General features: G+C 37.2%; 1 protein-coding gene across 1 annotated transcript; it reads right to left on the bottom strand.

Moving 5' to 3' along the window:
- Positions 1-4,816: 4,816 nt before the first annotated feature.
- LOC117569878 (uncharacterized) lies at positions 4,817-15,603 on the bottom strand. The gene is made up of 6 exons (XM_034251217.2): positions 15,306-15,603; positions 14,804-14,879; positions 7,296-7,464; positions 6,952-7,223; positions 5,132-5,245; positions 4,817-5,024 (listed from the first exon to the last, which is right to left on the bottom strand). The coding sequence occupies exons 2-6, from the start codon at positions 14,870-14,872 to the stop codon at positions 4,920-4,922; spliced, it is 729 nt and encodes a 242-aa protein (XP_034107108.1). The 5' UTR covers positions 14,873-14,879; positions 15,306-15,603; the 3' UTR covers positions 4,817-4,919.
- Between the last annotated feature and the right edge of the window lie 476 nt (positions 15,604-16,079).

Raw genomic sequence — 16,079 nt, 5'->3', positions numbered from 1 at the left:
TTAGCTCTTTTTGTGCTTCATGATAGCTTCCGATGATAATTCAAATGGCCCCGTTGCCAGGCTGCCAGGCTGCCAGGCTGCAAGGCAAAAGTAACTAATCCCTTCGTCAGGTACGTCATTTTATTTATATATTTATGGGCGAGAGCTTAGCACACAATTAATATGCATACGAATACTACATGTTCTGGTTTTTCGTATGGGTCGCATTCTACTTCATACATATTTACAACCTGATTATGGTCTATAGGGATGTGTGATAACTTTGCGATTTGTCGACCATGAAATATTTGTCCAACTAGCTATAATTGAGTTTCTCTGTAAATGACCAAAAAAATTGAATAAAAAAATTCTATGCTTATCGTTAATTTCGTAGAATTGAGAGTTCAAAAGGATAATAAAGAACCGAAATGCAATTCGTAGAAATAAATGTTGGGCAACTTTTGCAAGTAAACTTAGTTTAAACTTGCAAAGTTTTGAAACAATTCTACTAAAATTTAAGAAGCCTTTTATAACGTAATACGTAGAATTATTTGTTAAGTTTTAAAGTTATTGACATTAAATTATTATTGAAATATTCTTGGAAATGTGGTTAATGTAATGTGGGCGTTATTTCACTTATTAGCTTTAAAGTTATATTACTTGCCATAAAGAATCTAAAATGTAAGCTGAGCATTTACTATTTTTGCCTAGAATAGCTAGTTATACTTAATGTTAAACTTAAAGTTTGTTTTATTTAAAAGTATTAGAAAAAATATAGGAATTATTAATTACATTAAATGATAGCTTTGTTACATTAAAACTAATTTTAATCACTCGCTTAAAAATAAACTCGCTTGTCACATGAAAATCCTTTTAGAATTTAAGCTAAGTATGTTATATTTTTGTATCAGGTAAATTTAAAGTTTATTTTATTCAAATTTATTTGAAAAAATAAGTTAGTTTCATAAAGATTTTATTATACTTATTAGTTGTAAACATGTTTTACTTGTCATAAGAAATTACATTTAAAAGTTATATTTGTGTGTTATATTTTGGTGTTTAAATAGCAAGTTCAGCTTAAAGTTTATTTAAATGAAACATATTAGAGAGATTATTGGAATTGTGAATTCAATTCAATGATAGGCTTGTTTGTTTCATCAAGAGCTTATTTTAATTGTTGCCTTAGATGTTGTGTTGCTTGTCACAAGAAATTCCATTTAAATTTCTCGGCGCCGTGTCGATGATTTGCATAAAATGTGTCGCACTCACGTAAACAGCAGACCAGGAAATACAAATACACATTGTGGTACATATAAAGTGTGTGTGTAGGATGGTGCTAGGTGTGCGTGTGTTGGTTTGTTGTATGTATAAAATGTTTATGTTCGTGTTGATACATTAAAGCCATGTCGGGGCGCTGCACGTGGCAACTGAAATTTGCATATGGCCACAGTCTGCAGACTACGGTAGCTACGGGCAATAATCACATTGCTTCAATTAAATGGTGTCGGCTTATTAATAATGCACAAATTTACCTTACTCCGACTTAATATGCGTTTGCCGTAAATAATCAAATTAGTATACATATATGCATTAAAATACAGTACTTGAATTTATATTTTATGTATGACCAAACCATTTGAAGATTAAAGCGAAACAGACGACAGCAGCAACAACAGCAACGACAACAAGAACATCAGCAAGTAACTTAAATGAAAAACAGAACTTTAGTTTGAAAAGTTTTCACTTTTTTTTGGGAGTCTCTAAGGCGCCCTTGGCATCCTCCGCTTCGTCTTCTTCTTCTTGTCTACCGATGCTGCGGTTCTCTAGTGAGAGTACATAGAGAATATGAATATTTATATTCACCTGTTTGCACTCAATTTCCACAAACTCGGCCAATGAATATTTATAAAGTGCTGCGTCAGACAGTCAGTGAGTTTTACCGCCGATAGGTACTTGAATATTACGCATACGCAGCGTAGCGTCTTCGACATGTTAAATAAGTTGAGCGAGCATTTCACTATAGAGAAATTTGCTGCTAATTGGGTAAAATTCAAATGAAATTTCCACCTTCGTAAGCTTCACATGCTTGTCTACTGCTAATCCATTGCTGAAAATCTTAAACTTGATATTCTCATGAGTGACGCACATAGTCAAGTTCGTTACGCATACGCCAGGTATACGATTGCCTGCTTTAGGGCGCACAGTAACTCAATATGTGAGTGAGTGTGTGTGTGAGTTGAGTTGCCTTTAATAATAAAGCCATACGCTTTCGACCCACACACTCGCATAAAAATACAAACAAAAAATAGAAAATAAAATCTAAAAAAAAAACCTTTTCAATTTTCAACTGGCTATTTATTTTCTAAATTAGAAATAGCTTAAATATATATGTATGTATGTTGTGGTATATGTATGGAAGACTGTAAATATAATTTGTGCGGCACGTGCGTAAAATTTAATGAGCCGCCTGCTAGCGACCTACAAATTGAAGTGAATTGTACCGTCCATTGTTAACCTTTGGCTCCACACAGCACAGCAAAGTACAATACAGGAGTCAGAGTCAAAGAGTCCACAGCATGAGGCAGCAGAGAGTCAAGCCATTACATCTGCGCTGAAATGCTGCTGTGGATATATGTACGTATATGTATGTAGGTATGAATTTATTTATACATACTTATACATAAAGTACATTTCACTTGTTTTTGTATTTTCATTATTCCAGCGTAGGCAAAAACATTTCCTCTGTTTATGTTTATCCAAGTTAAAATATTGATATATTTTTTGGCCATGTTTTGTTAGCAGTGGGAAGCATTTGCGGGTAAGTAGATATATTCTCCCTCTAATGTTTATGCTTTTCGGAGCATCCAGCTTCAAGCTTTTAGTTTTCAGTTCTCAGCTCTCAAGCATACTAGCTGGGCATAATTTGCAGCAGGCGGCGTTACGTGGTTTCAACTCGCTAAATGGTAATAAATTGCAAGCGCAACATTAATTAAGAAATTCAAAGAGCAGCCGCAAACCGCCGCATGGGCTCACATTGTGCTCCAAAACAAACTGATGCTGACCCTAAGGCACTCACACATACACACATACTTAGGCACTCACTGACACACACACATATTTACACACTCTCTCAACCATTGGCGACTTTGTGCGGCGAGGGTTAAAAGCATAAAAGCCCGAGGTGTTTAAGCATATTTGCACAATACATGCATGTAGAGTACTACGTGTGTGTGTGTGTGTGTGTGTGTGTGTGTGAGTGTTTTTCGTGTGTGTTGGTGAGAGTGTGTTAAACATTCAAACATGTGTGTTGTGTGGACCGTTAGCCAGTTCTTTGTCCCCGCGTCGAGCATCTCGCACAAGTGCCTGTGGTTGCTTGCAGAGTGTGAAATATTTTCCACACACACACTCTCACAGCAAGTGCATAAGTGTATGTGTGTGTGTGCGTCTTTCTGTGCCAGAGTGAGTGTATATTTGTCTGCCATATCTTGTCTGGGGGTTCTGACCAGCAGCTCCTAAATAAACAACTGCGACGGTTTGCTATTTCCTCTTTAAAGTTAAATTTCGGGCATAAAGTTCGTGCCAATATGTTTCTCGACAATTCGTGCTTCTAGATCTACATATATGCTTGTATGTGTGAATGTAAGTGTGAGCACGTTGGCCATTTGAACTTACACCAAAGATAAAACTATTCAATGCATTTGCCATTGTTGTTGTTGCTTCTATTGCTGTGTTGCTGTTGCTGAGGTCGTTGTGTGGTTTTTGACTTTATAGAGCGACCCTTTCAACAAATAACAATACTACACACGTTGAAGCAACATTCTAAACCAGAATGAAATGGCACATCTTGATATGCTTAAAGATGTCTGCGACTGAGACAAGTTTTAGCATTTATGATAATTTAATACATTTACATAAATCTATGTCTGCTGAGGCGTTCTTTAATTTATGATACGCTCTCGATTTGTATTTTGCTTTAAGAATGAATTCTTATCTACTTTATGTGCCCGCTGAGTTACAATAAAATTGAGCTTTTTGATATATATATATATATATTAAGTATACGTACAACATATAATAACTTCATATCATAGTTTAGTAATTACTTAATTTATTATGTGTTATTGAGAATATGATTTATTTATGAGTGGCCTAGATTGGATTCTGTTTTTAAGAGTTTATTTTCATAAATTTTATTTAGCCTTTGATTAAATGTAAAAATGAGTTTTCTTCCCAAACATTTGCTCGTTTATTTAGTTGTTATACCCGCTATCCATAGGCTGACAATCTGGTATGTTTAGTGATACAAAAAAAAAAATAAAATATAGTTATTGGTAAGTTTGTAGAATTGTGCGGTATTTACTTTAATTAAAAATTTGTAGCGGGTATCTCACAGTTGATCACACTCAACTGTAGCTTTCTTACTTGTTTTTTATTTCTATTTAAGTCTATAATTTCAAGTATTGCTTTTTACCCGTAGAGTAACTCTAAAATATAATTTTTGTTTATCTACAATGACAACTTGACTTCCATATTAAGTATACGTACAAAATATTATATATACTTCATATTATGAATATTTCTTTATTATGTGATTTGTTTATGTATTATCATATAATTTAACTACAAAATGATTTGTATATAAAGTATACGTACAACAAATTTGAACTTATTAATAGCAATGTTCGTTTATTTCGCATTGTATGTGATATTGAGTGAAATCATAATTTTAATTAATTAATTTAAAATACTTCACTTGCCTGTAGAGTAAAAATAAAATGGAGTTTTCTTTCATCTATTCCAGCAATATAATCTGCATATTAAGTATACGTTCAACATATTATACTGTTATATTAGTATTGTTCGTTTATTTTCGTTTTATAATGTGTTATTGAGTATAAGCTTAAGAAACATACACAAATAGACTTTAAGGGGCATAGCACCTAGCCCTGATAGGGTAGAACGGGGGCCTGTTGAACCTGCTGAACGCCGCCGCCGGCCAAGTTGCCGAGGCTCACCTGCAGGGAGCGCAAAATGCCGATGGGAATCTGTTGAAAAGTGAAAATGGCAAAGTAATTTAATCAAAAAACGTACAGATAAAACAACTGCGACCAAGCTGCTGATGCCGCACACAAAAAGTAAAAAGGCCACTCACCTCGAGTGCGCTGCCAACGACATTGCCCTGAACCTGAGGCGCAACGACGTGCTTTTGGACTTGTGGTCTCTGTACATAGGTCTTGGATGTGGCCACCGTCTTGGCCGATGAGTGCTGAGCGGGAGAGAGAGAGAGAACGCTTACAATTAGTTGAATTTTAATGGAATAAAAAAAAGACCAACAAATCAAAAAACGACTTTTAAATGCCCAAAATTTCATTAGGCTGCTGCTTCTGTTGCTTCTGCCACCGAGAAAAGCCAAAACAAATTACGACATATCAAATTACATAAAATTGCATGCACAAAACTTTTGGAATTGTTTCAACAAGTTGAGGGCGTGTGGCATGGGGTCATCTGGTAATGCTGTTGATGCCACAGAGCCATCCACAAATGTTTTAAATAAATTTACAGCATAAAATGGGCAAATGTTTTGACCCCAAAAAGCGAAACTTGCTGCACACCAAAAGCCAAAAACTGTAGCCAGCAGCTACAGATATTCCTACGAGAATAGCTGTAGGTTGATCAGCACTGTGTGTATGTGGGCGTGTTGTGCGTATGTGTGTGTGTGTGTGTGTGGTTGTTGTGGTACCAAACCGCAGCTCATCGTGTGTACTGCGTGTGTGCATTCCATGTCCTCTTGTTGTTATTCTGACTGTTTGTGTTACCTTCGTCGGCTCATCAGAGTGCGACGACACCGGGACCGGCACCTGGCGGACAGTCTCCTCATCCTCATCCGGCTGTGGCTGTGCCAACTGCGTTACGTATACGTTGGTGCGTTGGCGTTGACGTGGACGTTTCACACGTAGGCGTGGTCGCTTGACAATTATTACGGGCGTTGGTGTTTGTTCCCGCACAATCTGAACGCTGCCTGCGGTTGGCACTGCGGCTGTTTGTACATGATTTTCATTGATTTCGCCGGCCGCACTGTGGTCTGACTAACATGGACAGATTAGGGATACATTCGAACGTACTTAGACACACAAACACACGTTATAAAGTATTATTGCACATTGCGCACACACAAAATTCGACACTGCTTTAAACCACGACTTAATGGTTAATTCAAGTTGTATTTAGCAGAGTAAACATTTGATGTAAATAGTTTTGTGACTAATCCATCCTAATTTCCTGTGTGTAAACATTATTAAGTTGTGTTAAAATATTTACGGTCCTATCACAAACTGTTCTTAATGAATATTAGAGTATGTACAACTTATTGGAAATTAATTTGTGTTAAAATTTTCACGACTCTTTTACAAAATGTTACCAATGAAATAATATTTTTAGAATGAATTTTCATTAAAAATTTGTAATCGATTTTCTACCAAATCTCTTCACTAAATATATAATATTTTAAGCATTAATTTTCATTGCTATTGTTTACTAATAGCTGGCTAAAATGAAACTCCTAAAATCAAATTTTGTGGTATAATTTTAAGCTTATATCGGAGGAATAATAAATACGATTTATATCTATAAAATATATATTTTTTTTAACTTTATGAAAAATTGCTATTCTCTGTAATATTGTGAAAAAGGAAGGATGAAAACTTATTCTCAATAAATATATAAAATATTCAACATAAAATTTCATTGCAATTGCATTACTTATAGATGGCCAAAAAAACACTTCTGGAATCACATTATTTTTGTATATGATAATTAAGCTCGAATCGGAAGAATAAGAAATACAATTGTTATTCTATACAATATTTTGTAAAAGGGATGATGAATATTTAGGTGTATTTTTTTAAATCGCAATATATGACACAAATGTTTAAATTACTCTTCAATTCAATGCTATTATCAGCTTTTACTTACGCTTGGGGCAATCAGCGAATACTTCTTTGGCGGCTTGACACGCTGCACATACGTGGCTCGAGTGGGCAGCACAGCTGGTTGATCATCCAATGGTACAGGCGCTGCGGTCAAATGTTGTGGTGTGATCTGAGCAGAGGAGCCGGAAGTTTTGCCCGGCCGATGGGACTCAGCGCCGATGTAACCGTGTTCCCCAACGCTGCCGCCCAGCACAGCGCTGGCGCCCACCTCATCATTGGCCTGGGCTGCGGCATATGCGCCGCCAGCTGTGCGTCCTGTGTGGACATAGAATAAACGCGTTAGCATCCAAATCAATTAGTAATGCCCAAAAAGGTGGCACACCGTACCGTTAAGACCACCGCCGAGACCGGCGGCAGCACGCGATCCCCATGGAGTGCCCGCCGATGCGCTGAGTCCGCCGTGGGCAGAGTTACCCGTTAGAAGGCCGCCTAAACCGGCATCCGCATGGTAGCCGGCAAAGTTGACGCCTACCTTGCCATCTTTTAGCGTAATCAGCTGTAGAGCGAGAGAGGTGTGTGAGTTAGCCAAAGTTAGTTATTTACACGTTGCGTATGCTTGATGTTATTGAAAGTTGAGCGCTTTGTTTAGGCCAAAAGTTTGCCATAAGACATTTGGCCATTTTTCACAAATAGTCAAAGTTTTGTGTCCGCCCCCTTAACAAAACTTTTAGGTGAACACCTTAAAATGTAGGCAACAAGTTTGTACACATCATTTTTCGAGGTATCCAACGGTAAGATTTAGAGGCCATTACTCAGTCTCCCGTTGCAAAGATGCGTCAATCAATTTTAATTAGGTTTCGCAACTTTCTAATAAAATCCAAATGCGAGTATTATTGAAATTGATTTGAACACCTGCCTAAATTTAGTTGGAAATCTTTAAATCGGGAAGATTTTGTTGGATTTTACAAGTCTTTAAGTCTACGTGTTTTGATAGCCCACAGATAACAGCTGAGCAATCTTATCAGTATAATGAGAAAATCTCACAGAGAGCCAAAATAAACTTTTCAGTGTTAAAATATTGTTTAGATGGATTAAATTTGCTTTTGTGCTTTTGAAAGAAGTGTTTAATCTTGTATTTACATTCTTCTCCATAACAGTCTTGGTCTTGCTTGTATGTATGTAATTATAGTGGAGATCGTTATGCACATATTTGAAGTCGATAGACCTGCTATCAAAGTGATAAAGCATTCATTTATATGATTAGCAATACATAAGTGATTGAGAGTATTTGAATTGGAGATAGGAGTTCAGCAGATATGATATAACAATGGGGCTCCCCATTTCAAGTGTATCACAATGTTGTACACTTGGCGCTGTGATCAGACTTTATCTGGAAATGGTGAATTGGCGGGGAATACAACTGGTTAATTAAACTGATCAACAAACGAGTTGAAATTATCTTACAATGCGATAAAAACAACTAAGAAAGCTACACTCGAGTGTGCTCGACTATGAGATACTCGGTACCCATTTTGAATAAAAGCAAAACAGTGCGGTATTATTCTTAAAATATACCAAATAATATACAGCTGAATACTAAAATATACCGAATGCCTTATTTGGTATATTGTTGAAGTACCGCATTCGAAATATACAATAGAATTAAAAATATATCAAATTGTCAGCGAAAGCAGCTAAAAAATATAAAATTTTTTTCCGATCGAAATAAAATTTTCACGAGTCTTAAATACTATAGTTATTATTATCTGTACCAAAATTTTCTAGCTTCAAAATTACGCTTTTTATTCAATTTACGAAAAATTTAAAATTTGAAACAAAAATAATCTGCGAGCAAACATTACAAGAGCTGTCGAAATATTGTAGCTCTATCCTTTATAGTTTCTGAGATGTAGGTGTTCATACGGTCGGACAAACAGACATGGCTTTAAAAAAAAATATTTCCTCTTTGGAGTCAAAAGTAATCACTTTCTGCCTTCAAGCTCCCTGAGTTTTTCACTTTCTTTTATTTAAAGTTAAAGTTCTAATAAATCTTTCTAAAAGACTCTCACATCCCTTTATGTTGACCAGTGTAACGTGCGTTACAAAATGGTAAAAAATGGTAAATATTTGCACAGCTTGTGGCTACTTCACTACCAAGCGACATAAAGTGAAGTTAATTTAGTTAAATGCATGGGTAAATAGGCTGTGGGCCGACATGCTGACATACTTACAAAATCTATGTATATGATAGCGAGTGATAAGGTGATAAGCGTCAGTCGCTTAGAGGTTGTGAACGTGTTTAGACATTTGTTTTCAGTCAGGGTGGAGACAATGACGTAGTTTCAGGGAAAATACGTGAAATTGCAAAGTTGATTGAATTGCAATCTTCAGACAAACATAAACAATTAGCAATTGTGCAAAAACAAACTGTAATAAACATCAAGACAACAGAGATCGGAAGAGAAAGACAGCAAGAAAGTGAGAGAGAAAAAGTGTGGAAAATAAAAAAACAATTGAAACTGATAAGCGATATCCGCAAAACAAACAGAACGTCAATAATTTCCAACTGTTAACTTCTCGGCGATTATTTTGGCTGCCACAGCGCGCAGTGCAGAGCAGTGTTGTGTTTGTGTGTGGCAGGTGCTGTTGCTGTGTGCCACATGTTGTCATGTTGACAAACCGAGCTGGAACGACAACGCTTATCAGCCTGTGGCTGATGTTGTGGCTGACGTCTGGTGCGAACGGCGCCACGGTCACCTGGGGCCAGGTCAACAAGTACGCCAGCACGTTGCATGCACAAGATGTTTACTTGCCACATCCGGAAGTGGATGTGGATGTTGTATATGGTTCACAGGTAAAAGAATAAACTGTTGCCTTTTTGTTTCGTGCGTATATAAACTGAGCTGTTTCACAACACACACCCACAGAATGACCCAGCAATCGATAGCTACACAATAACGGCGGTGCACGCCTATGATATGACACCGCTGGCGTTGCATGGCGGAGATGGTGGCACCGCACAGCTGCTAAGTGGCGGCGTGGGTCAACAGCATGCCAGGGTACGCTTCAAGCGGCACTCGACCGACGACCAATTGCCCGAGGCGATGCACTTTCAGCTGGTCATTTACGGCATCAACCTGTGATAGCGTAAGTAACTCCAACTCTCTCTCTCTCTCTCTATCACTTTTTTGGTCTCTCTTTAACTAACTTTTTGTGTCTCTCTTTCTTTTTTCAACTTTACTGCAGAGTTTAACAAGTTTCTGTTGCTGCTTCGTTTTTTGTTTTTTTTGTGTTAGTCAAATGTTTCGCAACTTAATTAAGTTCCAATTAAACTTTGTATGCGATGCTGAGACAGCTTCCTGCTTCGAGACAGATAGTTGTGTTAACTAAATTATAATAATGTCATAATTAAGAGCATGACTTGTGCTTATTTATATGGAAAATGAGAAAAATTCCAAGCATCATCCAACGAACGCACTTTGACAGCATCAGGCGACAACTTGGCTGCTGCTGCTGATGCTGTTGCGGCTGCTCAACCTGCAACATGTAATGAGATGCAAATGCATTGTTGCACACACACAGGGGAAGAGTGAGTGAACCGCTTGGTAGTTTGGTTTGCAAGCATAAGCCGATTTAAGCGCCTGATAAACTCTGTTAAACCAGATTCCCTGGCGTCGCATCCCGCCGCACTTAACATGTGCAATGTGTCTCGTAAGCAGCTTCTAGGCGATTAAGGAATCATTTACCTGCATCTCAAGCCCGGAGAGAGCGGAAAACTTTGCTGCACTTGGTCGGGAGCAGAGTCACTCGATTGTAAATAAGTTGCTTTTAACTATAAGCCATTCGCACTTAATATAGTACATATGTATATATAGCAAATGTTATGTTTAACTTAAGCTTCAGCTATGAGAGTAATTGACAAGCAACATTAAATGAACTCCACGAAAATTGAATCTATTTACTTATTTGCTGTGATTTAAAATGCTTAACAAACCAAAGTTAATTTGCTAAACTGCTTAGCTTATCCATTAGTTTCCACTATATTTATATCAGAACTCGAAATACGAGTATTTTAACATTAACATTAACTGTCTGCAGTCTGAGTTATGATGTTACATTTTGCAACTTCATTTAATCAATTTTGTATACCAAATTCAATAAATGGCAATGATAAATAGCATATTTTGCAATTCATGTGCTCTGCTTTAATGTGATTCCCTAAGCATTGCTTATTTGCAAAAAATTCGAGTTTCATACAAATATATCGAGAAACAGGAGCTAAGAGCTGACTTGCAGCAGTAGCATAAATATCTCAAGAGGGTGATTAAAGCAGTGAGCAGCAGAGAGAGCAGCAGAGTTCACAAATGCTCCATTGTTCAGATAAGCACTGAAAGTTTCTGTTAGTCAGCAAAACAGCAGGTTTTAGCACAAAAGAACTGCTTTTGACCTGCAATTGTAAATTTGCGCATATTTATTTGACATTATTTAAAATGGGCAGTCTCTCTCTCTCTCTCTCTGCATTGTTGTTTGCTTGTTAAATGTTTGCACGAATCCATTGAAATACATTTCTGAGTTCAATTGAGCTATCAGGATTGCAAATGTGTTTATTAGCTAGCTATCTAGTAGAGTAGGTAAAGTATTTACAGGACTTGCTATAACTTAATGATTAACATCAGGGTGCACAGAACAACAATGGGGCACATTGTGCTCAACAAATTTACGTTACGTTCAGATTAAAGATATTCTTTCTGGCGTGTATGGGTGGAAGGTGAGAGTTTTGTGGGTGGTTTGTGATCCTTAATAACTCTTAACAGAGTCTCCACATCTTTGATGTAGCAGCCGCAAGCAAGCCAAAGGCAAAAGCAACATAATACAATACAACAAAAAAGGGCTAAGCAATTTGCATGAATTCTGGGAAAAACCTCCGCTAACTGTAACCCTTCTCGCAGACCTTAATTTCAATTTCAATTGTGTACAATTCCCACGACCACACACACACACACATACATAGCGCGGCCACAACAAATGCAAATTTCATGCATGCGTTGATTAAAATCTAAATTTCGTGCACTTTGCCCAAAACCCCGGAGCCATAAACAAATAGAAATAAAACCAAGTGCCAAGATTTGCCCAACTGCAAAAGTGAGGGCAAAGTGCCTAAAATTGTTACAACTGGCGGCAAGTCCGCAAACTTCACCAAAAAAAAAAAAAAAACTGCAACAGACACGCCAAGAGAATGAAGCGAGGCACCCTTAAAAACACTATGCCCCGCTAAGTGCCCAAAAGGCAAACAGATAGAGAAATGGGCCAAGTTAACCATGCAGTTGGCCTTTTGCCACCTGGGTCGCATTTCGCGCAGATGCTACATGGCATGGCGGCGCTTGTCACCCAGAACATGACAGCGAACACACACAGTCAAATATAAATTTGCTTGGCGCATGTTGCTTGCACAATGCGGCGTATGAGTAATTATTTGAATATAACATTTTCCCGTTGCGTATTATTGTAGTAACTGATTTCATATGGACTTGGGTTAAAGTTCAAGGTGATCAACGTTATTAAAATGATATATAACTGCTGGCCCTTGGTCAAGGAGCTTAGCTGGAAAACGCCAAAACACTCGATGTCGTCGAAGTCGTGTACTAACGCTCGTAGATTAATGATAGTCGAGAGTCGTTTTAATGTTCGCATAGTAATTACCCATTTGTGCCTTCGGCGTGCAATTACACGAACTGCTGAATAACCGAAACACTAAAAATTCTTCATTACAGCCATTTAATAGCCGCCACATTGCGCAATACTTTAATGGGCTTGAAAACCGTAATGGAAATTGAAGTGAATTCAACCCGCAATTTGCAACTGCATCCAGCAAATAGATCAAATCAAGAGTTGGTCCACTGAAGTGTTGCCACTTTTAAATGTGCAGCAAACCACAAATAAAATCAACACCGACATTTTTATGCCGCCAGCCATCCATCGATGATGCTGCTCTGCAATATTATTGCCAATAAAATTTGCGTAGTGTTGACAGTTTATGCAGCGAAATAATAAAAGAAAAAACTTTGTTATGCTAAGTGTATTTATACGCCCTAATGGGATTGACCTAAAGGTCACCAACTTGAGTTGAGAGCTTTTAATACCCGCTACCAATAGAGTAGAAGGCTATTTTAACTTAGTGAGACGGTATGAACATCTATCTAGATCTCAGAGACTTTAAGAAATAATGATCAAGTTTGTTGCAAATTTTTCCCACGCCTACTTCAGCGTATTTTGAAAGCTAGGAAACCTTGGTACAGATAATAATAACTATAGTATTTATGATACCTAAGAATTTGGTTGTGATCGTATGAAAATTGTAGAAGTTATTTGAGAAATACTTTTGTATGGCAAATTACGTATAGGGTCTTAGCTACTTTGGCAGCAAATATGGTATATTTTCAACAGTAGGGTATATTTCGAATATAGTACTTCATCGATATACCAAATACAGCGTAAGGTATATTTCAGTACTTTTGCGGTATATTATTTGGCATATTTTTAGAATGTACAATACCGCACTCTTTCACGTTTATTCAAAATCGGCAGCGGGTATCTCACAGTCGAGTACACTCGGTTGTAGCTTTCTTAATTGATCAAAAAGCTCTTGATGATTCATTTAATAAAATGTGTTGTGAGGAATGTCTACCTGTAGTTTTTATAAATTTATAATATATTTTCATAATTATGTATTTTATACTTATATATAAATTTATTTTTTCTATATCTTATATCTTTATATATTTATATATTTATTTATCTCTTAATATATATATTTTTAAATTTGAATACAAATGAAAATACCTGAACTTCTCAACGCCTCAATAAATGCAAGTGAGAAGTCAACTCAAAGTCCATAAAATACCAAAAGTTGCACATACGCTATGTGAGCACTTTGAGCTGGCCAACAATTGGCATTTGTCTGGCTGCTCAGAGGCCAGTGAATATAGCTTCTGTGTGGCCCAACAACAATATGTGTGCAATCATTTATTTGAAGCAATGAATTGCAAATTCTTTTTTATGTTCGTTTATTCGTGATACATCACCAAAAATAAAAAAAAAAGTGCGTGAATGGTAACCATCTCGTATTTCTGACTGCCAAGTATATTTTTATTGGTTATTTACACAAGTGCCAAAACGATTATCAGCCCTTGAACTTGAATAACAAAATATGAGTATATGTGTTCGTATTTGAATATTCAGTGCATTGCCAATCGAAAATATAGCGTGTTCAGTTCGCTGTTTAAACAAAAGGAAACGTGTTCTATGGAATAGTTAATTTGTCTGCAAACTTGATAATTTAGACATACATGTGTTAAACATAGACAAATAATAAAGTGAATGTGCATAAATGTAAATTCAGAGCGTGGTTTCTAACTGTATAGAAAATAAATAGTAATAAATTCATCAAATCTTTATTGAAAATACAAATTTACAATGGACAGCCTAAGTAGATATGAAATTCTATAAAAAATACTAATCTCCTACACCACAATTTCTTTTATTCAAATGAAAATAAATTTTGTATTTGTTTTTTTTTAGCCATAAAAACAAACTTTTCGTGGCTTTAGGCAAATTATACAGTTGATTTTAGTGTTCAATTATAGAGAAATTTGCATTCTGCAAACAATTGGTAAAGGAATTAATCACAATCAAGGCGTAAAGTATGAGCGTGTTGAGCTTTGTTTATACAGAAAGTTTGGTAAATATCTCGCATCAGTGCCTACTAGTTATGGAAGGTTTTAAAATGCCAAAAACAACAGAAACTCGGGCACATACTTATACGAACTTGCAGCACTAAGTTAGTTAGCTTGTTAGTTGTTGCTTATTGCTGTTGTTGGTACTTGGTAATAACTCACCTGTGCAGGGCTCAATGTAACTTGCAACAGCAGCAGCAGCAAGCAAGGTGCTACGAATTTGGTAAACATTTTGTAGCTGAAAAAAATAAGAGACGAAAACCGGGTGAAACAAAATTAATTTCTTGCTTGGCCAGCAGCTGCCTCTCGTTGCAACATCGCAAAAGCAATAGCAAAAGCAAAAGCCGGGTGTTGGCCCACAGAGAAACATGCCAAACAAAAGACTCGACTGTTTTTGTATGCTGGTCTCGCATAGTACGATAGACGGATAGACGGACAGCCGCATAGCTGGACAGTTGGACAGCCGGATTGCCGGACAGTCGGACAGACCGAGAATTAAAATTCTTGGAGCTGAAGTAGGCGAAGTCAAGCATAAGTGAGGGTATTTCACATGCACACAGAGACGAGGCAAAACTAATTTGCAGGCAGCCTCTTCACACAGCTCGCACTCTGGCATATATAGTATCAGGCTATTATGTAGATTTGTTCTTAACACAATTTGTACCTCTATCTGGTTTCCGCCCGTGTCTCACTCTTTGCGTTTTTGTTTTTTCTTTCGAATACTTTAGGCTTGGCTTATTAATAAATCTCAGCTAGACAGAAACTCGTCCACTCGCGTCGCGTTGCCGTTTAGCACTGAGTCTCCTCGTTTTTGAGTCAGCGCCTCAAGTCTGAATCTGAGTCTGAGTCTGAGCTTAAACTTGAAACTCGTAACGCGAATACGGGAATTGCCTGTTCACTGTCTGTCTGGTAGGTATGTTTTGACTGCTCAAACGCGGGAGCTGGATGTCAGATGAACTGGATTTGAGGCGCAATTTAAATGCAAACGTCTGTTTATATAGGAGCTCATCTGTTCAATGGCTTTGATGCGTATTGAACAGTCAGATAGAATTGCCTAGCGATAAGTACCGAGATGATAAAGACGTATGACATTATTACATTTTATTTTATGCCCTTATAAGTATATTCTTATGCAATAACTGAGCTATTACATTGCGCATACGCCCCGTATGCGGGACATTGAAGTTTTGCAAACCGGTTCGAGTACTCGCCGTTGCAGTTGTTACTCCGTTTTATCACCGAAAAGCAGGCCAACAGGAAAAGCTTATATATTTTGCTAGCGAGTCGAAATATTTGGCAATGTGGCTGCCGCTGCTGCTGCTGCAATGCCAGTGGTTGCAATTGACCATAAAGCTGTGTTTGTCATTTAATACGCTTCGTCGCCGTTGCGGTTCAATTTCCATTGTGGTCGTACTCAACTTTTTCTGCCAACTGCCAA

Source organism: Drosophila albomicans, chromosome 3 (assembly GCF_009650485.2).
Source record: "Drosophila albomicans strain 15112-1751.03 chromosome 3, ASM965048v2, whole genome shotgun sequence".
Lineage (NCBI taxonomy): Eukaryota > Metazoa > Arthropoda > Insecta > Diptera > Drosophilidae > Drosophila > Drosophila albomicans.
The sequence above is the reverse complement of the archived record's forward strand: the minus strand, read 5'-3'. Positions and strand labels throughout refer to the sequence as shown.

Excerpts from the sequence above, each read along its gene's own strand:
- LOC117569878 (XM_034251217.2), bottom strand. The coding sequence starts at position 14,872 with ATGTTTACCAAATTCGTAGCACCTTGCTTGCTGCTGCTGCTGTTGCAA. Across the intron at positions 7,224-7,295 it reads TCTCGGCGGTGGTCTTAACG|GACGCACAGCTGGCGGCGCA; the intron begins GTACGGTGTGCC and ends ATGTCCACACAG. Across the intron at positions 5,025-5,131 it reads TCGTTGGCAGCGCACTCGAG|ATTCCCATCGGCATTTTGCG; the intron begins GTGAGTGGCCTT and ends ACTTTTCAACAG.